The following is a 12,679-nucleotide window of genomic DNA, read 5'->3' on the forward strand; positions in this document are numbered from 1 at the left end:
TGGCAAATATAGAGAAACAATTTTACTTCGGTTGGCTGTCAGACAAACAAAACTGAAGGATGCCAAAAAAAACGAATATTATGACACTATGCATCCTTATAGTATTGTTTGTGAAGACGGGTATAATTCACATTACATAATGAATATAAGCCAACGCTTTCTTCGATGGAATGGTATTAATACATAGTTTGCCCCGCATGAAGATTGTGGGTTGAAAGACCATCATAACTTTATATATTAAGCATCACAGGAAGATTCAGATCGCTCATGCTAAAATATTATACAAAATATTTTTGTGTGTAAAATCTTTAAAATTATGCCCGTCCCACTCACGATAAATTATAAACTTAACCAGTAAATATTTGCGATATCATTTGTTACAAGAAATCCTTTCTTTAGTCAAGAATCTCTAGAAATCAAAAAATAGGAATCTCTAGGCAGTCTCTAGGAATAACTACTCACCGCATGGAGACAAAAACCACATCCGCATCCGTAGATTTACAGTTGGCATCACAAAAAATGACATCCGCAACTTCGTCATTGCCAATCCAATCGCTAATATTAACTGCGATACTATTAATAAACTTGAAAACAGATGCATTATAGACCAGCTATGCGACTCCATTCGAGTGGGATTTTATTGCAATACTTACCACTTTTTCATCATATTTTTTTATCATTTTTTTTTTTATATTTAGTAGTTTGGCTTATTACATTCAACTCTGAACAAAATTTAGCAGTTTTCATTAGATGCTCTAATTGATAGACTGTAATCCTAGATTTTATGACAAAATGTTACATAGCGACCAAGAGATACAAGGTTCTTGTTCTAACAGGAATAAATTTTGAGCTAATGTATATTAGTAACACTATAGTACCGGGATTTTATCTATTTTACAAATAACGTATTCAATAAAAGCTCAAATTAGTGTAATACTTATGCGAAATTTCTTAAACCATTTTCCCAAGCCTCAGTGAAAGGCAACAAAGAGATTTGCAATGCATGGAGTTTTTGTTAATATTCCAATTTCGTCCAGGTAGGCTGCTCCCAGTATCCAACCGTTTCGTTCGTCACACCTGTAGAATATCAATTTTGCTAGTTGCTAGTTCCGTTTGTTTGGCCAATTGCCTTTATTGTGAATGAAATCATACGCAAACCACTTCCGATGCACAGAAACGTCGCCAAGTTAGGGAGAGCACGCATTAAGATAGATTAATAGCGAAGTACTAGTGAATAAACTTTAATAAAAATATATTTGGATTGTAATTTCCTTAATTTGTATCATTTGGTGTACGATTTTGATTAGGTTTTGTGAATAAGGAAAATGTACAATATATGATAGAGAATTGAAACACTAACTTAATATCACTTGTTATGTAAGTTCACATAAGACTGACACAGACTTGTTATCACAGCAATGCTCTGTCCTTAGATACATAACGTCTATCAATAAGGGGGTATGTTTTTAACAATATGTTTACATCATCTGCAAATTTCATTAAATAATATTTTATATTCTAAAACATTAAATCTATATTTAATGTTACCTTGATATTTTTTCCGCGGTTACTATCCTTATAAGTTTTAGACAACTTAAAGTGAAAGTAAAGTGTTATAGTGAACTCTCCCGCGTTTTCCCTCTTATGGCTCGGCTTTGTCTTTGAGAGCAATAGCTGTATCATCACTATTGGCTATCTTCACCCCAACCCAAAGCCATAAGGCGTGCAGAACAATATAATCAATATTACAGCGCGGGAAGTATCTGATATGTGCGCTGGCCCTAACACATTAATTGCATTTATGTCATACTAAAGTTTGTACGTCTGCCAAAACGCTACATGTTTGCCGCAATATGATCATTGTTATTAATTGAGATGGTGTAATCTCTACGAGAGTAATCAATATGCCTTGAATGTTTAATAGTATATTTCTTCTGTTAAGTCTTCCTTGTCAGTGGAATATTGATATATCATACATGATATCAAATATGGAATATTGGAATATTGATATATCATACATGAAACTAATCGTCTCAAATGTAAAATACTTAAATCAGCAATGACAGCAATATAAGCCTTTATTGTAAATATAAAAAAGTATTTAATTTAATTTATCCACGACGATTGTAAACAAAGTGCCATGAATATTAAACGGCATAATAAAATATCTTATATCTATAATTATAATGATATTAATATTTAAAATGAACACAAGTTAATTTAAAACTTACGATAACAGTTGATAAATTATGCATTTTAATGCATCAACTGCTGATCAAGTTATTACATTAAGTTTCAAAGTTCCAACCCATCAATTACGTTATAATTAACGTTTAGGTTGTTGATTGAACTTGTACAGTATTTTTATAAACAGCACATCATTTATCTAATAAGCAAAGGTAATATTCCCTTTCATACAAATGAATGTCCAGAAACTGCGTCGAATCTGGCACGTCTGACAATAGTATCACAAACTGAACGAAACAGCACGCTGCGTTGCTCGCACTATTATTAGATGTTAAGTCTAATAATGGCCTCTAATTACTGGCTGCAATGTTCTTCAAACTGGAACATAACAGTGCTTGCAGTCTACCTAGGAAACATAAAACATCACGCACAACCGTTCTTGGAAATATACAAAAAAACGCATAACAAGGCAACGTTCTTGCCAAACGGTGAGCGCTGACGTCAAATTATATCAATAGAGCGAGAACTGTCGGTCGAGGTAGCGGGTCAAGTCGGCGCGCGTCGACCAACCGATGTTTTCTGTTCGACCGACGAAGGAACGGCCCCGCTCGGCGCTCAGTACCCCGCGAACCAAGCGACCGATCGTACGCGCGTACGTAACAAAGTCCAGAGTCGTTTATTAGTGCATTAGTTCTATGTAAACTGTAGGAATTTGAGGTAATAATCATTCACATTACCTTGAAGATTGCGGATACTTCGCGATTAGCAAATATTGAGAAATGAACATAGATTTAGATACCGACCGCATTATAACCGAGGTACGCTTTCGTCCAGCGCTGTGGGACTCCTCTTGCGAAATGTACAAAGACCGCGATGCTAAAATAAAAGCATGGCTTGAAGTCTGTCAAGAAGTGATTCCAAACTTTGCCGATCTCAGTGATATTGAGAAAAAACTCACCGGTAAGTATTAGCAGAATTTTGTTCGTTAGGAAATGTTACCAGGACGTGATAAAGTCATGAAGATTCATCTTTAGCAATCAGAGTGCCGTCGAATTCACGCCATTATTGCAGTAAAACGAAATCATAAATGGCGAGTGACGTCATGCTATTTCATGCATATACTGTTCCGCCTACGGAATCACTACACGGCATACATATAAATAGTCATTAAGATTTTTTCATTTGATAATCAGCATTGCGTATCTATTTGAGATTAACATGACCATTATTTTACAGAAAAACAAGTGCAACAGCGATGGAAAACAGCAAGGGACGCCTATGTGAGGTCCAAAGGCACAGCTGGGTTCAGGAGTAAGAAAAGAAAGAAGTACATACATTATGACTGTATGCACTTTCTGGACAAAAAGTCTGATGCCAATGATGTACTAGAGGGTCAGATATTAGGTAACGCATTCCAAATAGATAGCTGGTCAGTTACACAGAATCCAAAAGAGGGCTCAATCAAAGTGACGTCATCAAACGAAGATACAGGTAACTGTGATATTCCTACAACGTCACAATGCTCTGAATCCCGCAGAAATGTTAAAGAGTTACACAGACGAAGAAAAGTTCAGAAAAGGCGAAATTTATGTACTGACGACAAAGACTTTAAGAGAGAAATGTTAAAAATGTTTAAAGAGAACATGAAACTAATGCAAAATGACGATATGGCGTTCTTTTGTTCGCTTTTACCGATAACGCAAGCGTTTAATAACCACCAGAAGTTAAGTTTTCGGTCAGAGGTGCTAAAGAAGGCGATGGAAATTGCAAATTTGAATCCCAGTCATGACCCTCTTGAATTATCCCATGTTGGCACTGAATCAACGGAAGATCGAGATGCCAAGGTTGTTACTATATTGATGAAGCAAAGTCCTTAAACATTTAACATATATTGTTGGGAGTCATTTAAAAGTTTATAACAGCAACTCATGCCTATGTTTCCTTTACAGGAACTTTAAGTTTAAAATGTGTATTTTGTAATACACTAAATATATAATTTATCCTGCAAATTTATTTTCGTCTAGTTTTTCCTTCATCAGAAACTCTACTTACTAATGGCTATCTGCAACTATCACGAAACGCAAAATATTCAAACATTACAATAACATTGGTTAGTGACATACTCTGAGAGTCGTGATGAGTTATAACTACCCAACTGAATATCACCTACGTTGTATCACCCATCACCTCTTCTAAAGAAGTATTTACACTATTTATGCTAAAATAATTAAACTAGGCAAATGACAAATGAATTAAAACCCAGCCTCAATGCCAAATACGATCAATTTGCCTTATCTTAATAGTACGGCTACTAGATAGATTCTATTCGTCGGAAACCCTACGCAACCACAATTTTCAAAGGAACGCAATCTTTATATTTTTAAAAGAAATTTATCCGCAAAAACTCAGGAATCCAGTGAAATATTCGTTTGAAAGTGCCGCTGCACGTCTGAATAACTCAAAAATTACCTTCAAAGGAAAAAAGAGAATTATATTTGACTAGCTCGCTCCATGACTTCGTTTTACTCATAAATAAGTTAATCTTAATGAATAGACGCCAAGTAGCTCGTATTTCTTGGATCGAAAATCGCAAAAAGGTGTTCATTTAATGATACAGTCGGTATCTCCAAGATAAATCAGATTATTTCTGGCAATTATTGAGGGCTGTTAAGTTTCTCTTTGGTCAGCATTATAGGTGTTTTCGCTAAATGGTGAATCTAATGGTAATCAGATCCACTCATTGACGTATTCTATACACGAACGTTCATATAAACTATTTGTTCAAAATCTGAACTAAAATGGCAACCAAAATGTCCCTGTTATAACCTTCACTTGAACAAATAATTTGACTTATTTGACTAATATTTTGTATTCAAATCCAGGTTTACACTTGGACTCGAGTTCTTATATCAAGAGCGCCACGCCGTACACAACAACAAGCTGGCAATATTGATAATACTAAAGTCAGTTTGAATAGATAGCAGTTCAATTCAGTTGAACACAGTGAATTTTCGGAACGCCAAATCTAGTACGTAGTTCATATATATCAATGGATCCAGTACAATCAATAAACTATAAGAGCAGATACAATAATCATCCTTAACATTGTTACTTCTTGAACTCGATGTTTTCGTGAAAACGAAGAAAGTAATAGCGTATAGCGGTCCATTAGGAGTGTGTACAGAATGGCCATGACGTCTCAGGTTTGATGTCAGGTCACGCAACTTTTATCAAGTGTGTCATCGCTTCAGTGAAGAAAACATAATGAAGTCTACATACCTAAATAGCATAGAGTAAACGCGTGTAAAAGAATGTTGATGGCATGTATTGAAAGTGTAAATAGGGATAATAAGAAATAAATAAGTGGATATTTCAAGTAGGTACTCATATAAATATAAATACAAATACACTATTCAATATTGTGAACTACAAACTAGAGATCTAAATCATTTTATTCGTAGAGGTGACTTATTATTGTTATAACAAATATAAAGGAATTTCAAATCCCAATTGCGTGATACCACGACAATTAAATAATAACAATTCCGTACAGGTACATACCTACTTCCTACGTATGAACATAAAAGGTATCCATTACTTTATAGAGAACAAAACCCAATTTTCTCATGTTCCAGATTCTTATCTAGGTTGAGTTTATTAGCAACCTACACGGAGTCATCATAGAACAATAAAATTACATTAGAAGTCCTTAGAGCAATAGTAACCTGCCCACACAGATACGCTGCACCTAATAAAAACTGTACTGGCAGAATGACAAGTTTCCTTTGGCCGTTTAAAAAAAATAAAAAGGATTTTTTCGTCAACTCACCTTTTCGGCCTCCACCTTTTATAAAAACACCAAACATGTTGATATCGATGTTCACTCACATCACTGGCACAACTCAACACTTCGGTTCACAACACCAAGCAAAACACACGTACGATCAAAAAACCATAGGCGAGTTTATTTTCACACGGAACGAAAGTGGAAACTACATAATCAACGTACAAAAATAAACATCCATACGAAATTCACTGTTTACTAACAAAAGAAACTTTGTTTGCATTAAATTTAACAATTCGCGGTCAAATAAGTAATCGTTCGATTTTTAAAATTCACGGCGTCTGGCATAGACAAACACCGATATACGGAACGCGTTCGCTCTGTGCAAGCGACGCGCGGCGACTGGCTGGCTCATGAGCCATAGCTCCCGGTTGCATGCATTGCAATATGCAGCTGTTGTGTATCCCGGCTTTGTATTAATAAATTTTAGATGTCAACCGCTTTGCGTGGTAGCGGGTTAAACTTGCTGGTCGTTAGGCTGAATGGGCCTAGTGTCATTGCCTTTTAGTACTACATTCTAAATCGATTAAAAGAACTATCGATTGCATGAAATTCAAATCATGCAAACTCTATCAATGTTTTGTATTGTTTTTATCACGACTTAACGCTAAAAATAACCTGTTTGAAAGTTGTTTTACTGCAGTTTAAAGATTTTATTCAGCTAGGTATTAACCGTTAAAAACATCTTTTGATTCAAAAGAACGATTGTCACAATGGTTATCATTCGCCATTGCATAATCAGTATAATACACCTATTAATCAAATCTTTTTTGGTAAAGACAACAAAATGAAAACATCGAGCATGAATGAAACAATGGTGATTGTTCGCGAATTGTAATGATTGACAAAAAGTCGATGCCGGGGGACTTCCGGTACGTGGCGTGGGTGGTTTTGGTGACCCACATACGGACCACAGGGCTGCCAAAATATGCGAAATATTTCAAAATTGTATTCGGGACAAATTTTATATGATGAATGTCAACTAAAATTTACAAGAAATATTTTTAGGATTCATTTACATTTAATGATGACAAAACTAATTGTGTTATATGCATAATAGAAAACCGTAAGTAAGGTGACATCATATTGGTTATTTCCGTAAATTATATATTTTGCAAATTTGAAAAGGTGCTAATCTAAAAATACCATTCTAAGAGTAATAAATACAATTGAAGTGTAAATTAAATACATTAACATTGGTATTATAAATAACAAAAATCATCCCAACCGAGAATGTTATTTAACATCATTTTTCACACTTGAATAACCTAACCAGAAAAATAAAAAACCTCGCCATGTGGTAGAATGAAACTATATTCTTGTACTGACAACGACAACTTTAAAACAAGACGCAGTCTCTTCAGTTTCCTAACTAAACCTACCATTGCAAGCTTAATGGACAATTAATATAAATGATTACTCAAATGGCAAAGGTATTGAGGTTTAATACTGACATTATGGTTTATACCTTAATCCAGTGTGAGATTCAGAGCGATCGTGACTGTAAAAATGTCAACGTTTGCAAATAAGTCGAATTCCTGACTTCCGGATCGGTTCGCACCTCGGCTACTGAGCTCGCGCGACCCACTTTCTTGAGGTAGGGTTGCTCTTAGTGCTGTGATTGACGAACTGTTTATTTATGATCTTTGTTTTATTCTTATCTGTTTTATAAACAAATGAAATTAGAACTGAAATCGTTATATATATCCTCAAAAAAATAAGAACTCGAACTCTACCGAATATTCTATGCAATTATTATTAAATTATTTTCTTTGTTTTAAAGTACATCCCTCTTATGTCTGTGGAATACGTTAGCATAATCAGCCAGTATCATCCAAAGAGATTTAAAAATAAAAATACTGGCAATCTACCTTTTCCAAAATAAAAAAAAATAAAAAATTAAGAAATCGAACTAAACTCACTGAATATTCTAGGCAATCTCAGTTTTAAATATCTTCTTTATCATTATAGGACATTCCTCTTACGTCTGTGAAACACGTAAGCATAATCAGCCAGTATCATGCAATGAGATTTAAAAACAAAATCCTGGCAATCAAACTTCACCAAAAAAAAAATAAAAAAAATGTAAAACTGACTAGCCCTACAATCAGTATCGATTTGGATACAAGTAACTGGATACTTACTTGATTACGTGACCGCGCAAAATTGTCCCAGTTGGATCACACTGGATAAATCTCTATTCTACACGTGGTTTGTCGTTTGTTGGAAGTTCCGCAGTGATTCTTATGTTGGATTATACGTGTGAAATGTGGATAGAGCTAGCGTGATGATATGGAGGCTCGAGGGTATTGATGAAGTATATTGTGTACTGATTAGATAGCTACCAGAAATGTTTCTAGGGACAAGGACTATCAGGCCCAAGATTCTATCAAAGCATTGGTTGTGTATATTCATCATCATCATCAACCACATAAAGTCCACTGCTGAATATAGACCTCCCCTAAAGATTTCCAGATTAACTTGTCTATAAGATGACAGACGACTTGATAGAGATTGCAGGAACAAGCTTTCAATAGGTCCGTCATGTAAGACGTTTAGTATATGACTACCTTCTTTTATCTTAATTTCTAATTCCATTCGTTTCATGTAAGTACCTGTAACAAAAAAAAAAGTTTAAGCACAATACAGCAATAGTCAAGGCACTGTAAGCTCATTCTGCTTAGATAGGACCGTCAACAGCTAAAAAAAAATCTATAATTGCACAATGTAAGTAGATATTGTAACTTCGACATGCGGACAATAACTCAATCCGCTCTGTGACCATGAAGGCTGCAAAAGTCTTCGAAACGTCGGAAAATAATAACATAAATAACAGCTAAAATAAATTTCTACATAATTATAAATACGCACCAATTTTATTGAATTCACCATAAATTCCCGCCTAGACTTAAGACAATAGCGGACAATCTATCACTCAATTCTCCGCTCATGTGACCATGAAGGCCTGCAATATAGATATTTATTTTTTCAAAAACGAGCTTTGAATCTTCGAAAACAAGTATACATAAGCTATCCGCTAACATCCTTTACAAATTACCAACTTTACATTCTCTAGATGACTCTACAAAAAGAAAACACAGTGAAAGTTATTCTGTGCTAGTTTTACAAAATTAATGATGATTGGAACGCATATTTTATAAGTAACTAGCTGACCCGACAGACGTTGTCCCGTCTTAACTATGAATTTCATAAGAACCTTCTCCTAACAATAACAAACGCAAAAAAAAATAATAGTGAAAACGGTCAAGCCGTTCACGCGTGATGGCGTGACCAAGGGAAATGGGAGTCATTTTTATATATATAGACTAACCGAAAATTATACAAAGAATCCATTGAAATAAAAAAAAAAAACGGAAAATAAAAAAAAGGAATAAAGACCCGAAATTCAAACATAGTGTTCAGACTAAACCTTCGAATGGCAACTTCGAAGCAATTGCAGAATCCCTTTTTAAATTTTATTCCATTATCAATACCATTCCCACAATATTCGTAGAGAATGAAGCAATCTACTTAAAAGCATTGGTTAGTCGTAACTCCGAGGAGTCGAGATAAACGTATATACGCTATAAAAGATATCCAATGCAAATGTGAATGAGATAGTCGGACTTCTTTGAGACCGAATTGAAACATATAAACATTGTGATAGGGCCGCGCCTTAGCGGCTGTAAAGTATGAATGGAGCGGCTTGAATGACGTTTGTACTATAGAAAACTGGTATTAAGTGACAAAGTTTGGAAAAGGCAAGTAACACTAACTTAAAGCAGATTATGTCTTAGATTTCCAGATTTTGTAGGTTAAATTAAATTAAAGTAGTTACAAATCTCTTCTCTATGTGATCTTAAACTCAAATCAGCAACGAAACCGTGTGTAATTACTGTGGGAATGTTTTTTTTATTTATACAAAAAGACAGGAGGAGCAAACTGTTCGCCTTTAAACCCGTATATACCAAATAACAATACGTACTAATATGGATAAATAAGTTTTAATGTCATAAGGCGTAATATTTAATAGCAATTGTCTCATCGCTATTCCTCAAATATTGATTGGTTTGTTGTTTCTAATGTCGATTTTATCGCCATCCCTACCGGATAAGAGACCTGTCTGGTTATTAAAGTGTATGACGTGGGACGTGGGTGGTAAGCAGATGGATCCGGTGCGAATTTATTGACAGATGTTCAGTACTAAAGACACTGCAGTGACAAATTGATAATGTCGGGTGAATGTTGTCGCGCAATGTCTTTCTTTATTTGAAATATGCTTTTTCCGCATATTCCCCGCATCTTTAATCTCGTAAAAAATGGCATAAAAGTCCCGCGAATTGTTCTTATAATGTTTATTACCTCAGACATTTATTTAGCGATTTGGAAAAAATTATGTTTGGAAGGATATACTTCCAGTTTTGTCCCTTAGAAATATTTATAAAATCGGTTCAGTACTTTGGATTTTTACATATTTTCATATGATGATGGAGATATAGTCAGTCAATTCAGGATCCATACTTCTCCAGGCTCCTTAATTACAGTTACAATAGCAATTACTCCAGATGGCTACTCACAAAGAAGAAGCTCAGGTCACAGGTGTAACATTTTTGAGCAACTCGATATCAGGAATTGTGTCTAAAGTCTGTGGGATTTCAACCATTGCCTATGCTGTCACGCGACAACCTTTGACAGCCTTGGTAAATCTTTCTTCGTTTTCAAAAATTATAGTCAACCCCACGTACCGTGTCGTAACCACACACTGCATCATGCTATAATGGTCTGTTATTACACCTTGATGGATCGACCCTGCATTCTTCCCTGCACTCGTGAGAAACGCTTTGATCTTGTAATTTCAGTTCGTGCGGCATGCCCTTCGCTTGAGGCTGGTTTGGATTGACAGTGCATTGTTTGAATAAGTTTAATGAGATGTGTAAATCTAAATGAGTTGCCTGATGGCTTGATAGGTTCCTGATGAGGTCGTCTTGATAGAAATAAACATTGCTTTAAGTAGGTAGTATTATAGCTGATGGACTTTAAATCCGTGTAGGCATTATTAACTTTTAAAGTAACACTAGAGTTTAAGCCCGTTCTACTCTAGTGAGAACTGCTATCCAAACTGGTAGTATAGTTAATATTGACAGGATCTAAATAATGTATAAGATTTTACCGGTCCATAATAAATTATTTCATCTCTTTTCCATCAGTACTTTTGCATCATGATCCAAACAATAGCCGGGCTATTTAATCGAAAAATTAAACGTTCTTTCTTTGACGAAATATTTGTTTAAAGACTATTTTTATTACAATTATTAGACATAACATACCAACTAATATGTTATTGGTACAAACGTCTGGGTGGCGTTGCAATTTGAAAAGCAGTCCGGTGACATGTGATAAAAAATTAACAACCAGAAACTAACACAATCCAAAACCAGTCATTTTTATTTAGAGCCTCTTTTACCAAAACACGCATATTTACCTAACAGTACGTTGCTAATGAAGTCAATATAATTTACACTCAGACCGGATTTCCTATTTTTCTCCAACCAGTTTTACACTTTCCAATTAATATTTTGTAGACGTCGCGTATTTACAAACGGCGGGCCGTGACTTGAAAAGCCGAGGAAACCGGAATGAATACAAGATCAGATAAAAAAGATGGCGAAACACCCCGGGCGAGGACGAGAAAAGAAATGTGGGTTGGAATGATAAAGGAAAACGCGATGTGGCTTTGTTTTAGCGTTGTAATCGAGATAAGTTTTCTTGGTGTTGAGGCTGTGGATGAATTCTGCCTTTAAAATAGGTTGCTAGATCTATTCTCGAAATTAAAGATATGAAAGAAAAGGTATGAACTCATTCTTCATTAAGTTATCTTCGAGAAGCTGCTACTACATTATGCGTATACATTGCAACGTTAATTAATTATTTCGGATTTAAAGTTCTGGGTTATTTAACTATACAGGGTCATTTTGACATTGCGTTACTAAATGAAACCACATACTCGTCTTCACCTTTGCTGACATTGTGCCAAAAATCATCAGTTTTCAGAATTTTGATCACTTTGTAGTTTAATGGGAATATGGCGTGTGCATGAGTATATTTATAACTTAAAGTATGATGCTGTTGCTATTACTGATCCAAATATAAAATAACTCATATGGCTATAGAAATTATCATCAAGTGAGATACAAGTGAGTTACTTCTTTCAATTTGTTAAAGCTATGTGAAATTATTGGTCACGTTATCCGACATGCTTTATAAATCAAACAGCAATTTAACGAACATAAAAGAAAATAAACATAACGCACCACCAACACTATAAGAATAACAAAGCACAACATTCATACAATTTATTCATACATTTTATCTATATTTCCCGCATACAAGTCTACAAATCAAAATAAATATACTATTTTTTACTCTCTCCAATAATAATGAAATTTGATCTTTTGACTCCATAAATATAATTCATGTGGGTACTTATTGAGAGTCTATATTTGGTATTCTCTTTTTAATTCCAAACGGAATTTAAGAATGAGTTCCGCTTTGTATTCTTAATACAAAATCCGTATATTAATTTAAGACGTGTATTTGTGACAAAAAAAAAATTGTTGAGCGTTATCTAGCATCCAAAAAGCTTTCCCA

At 34.7% G+C, this 12,679-nt stretch overlaps 2 protein-coding genes across 5 annotated transcripts in view; one reads left to right on the forward strand and one right to left on the reverse strand.

Annotated features, from left to right (window-relative positions):
* Positions 1-12,679, reverse strand: part of LOC115450491 — a 475,244-nt gene that overhangs the window by 385,586 nt on the left and 76,979 nt on the right. The window contains exon 1 of one of the 4 annotated variants that reach the window (XM_037439714.1): positions 6,017-6,498. The exons of the other annotated variants lie outside the window; for them this stretch is intronic. The gene's annotated coding sequence lies outside the window, so the exon portion shown is untranslated. Of the gene's footprint in view, positions 1-6,016; positions 6,499-12,679 lie in introns of those variants that run through there. 4 annotated transcript variants of the gene reach the window in all.
* Positions 2,546-4,187, forward strand: LOC115450272. The gene is made up of 2 exons (XM_030178274.2): positions 2,546-3,147; positions 3,424-4,187. The coding sequence occupies exons 1-2, from the start codon at positions 2,967-2,969 to the stop codon at positions 4,062-4,064; spliced, it is 822 nt and encodes a 273-aa protein (XP_030034134.2). The 5' UTR covers positions 2,546-2,966; the 3' UTR covers positions 4,065-4,187.

This window comes from Manduca sexta, chromosome 17 (genome assembly GCF_014839805.1).
Source record: "Manduca sexta isolate Smith_Timp_Sample1 chromosome 17, JHU_Msex_v1.0, whole genome shotgun sequence".
Taxonomy (NCBI): Eukaryota; Metazoa; Arthropoda; class Insecta; order Lepidoptera; family Sphingidae; genus Manduca; species Manduca sexta.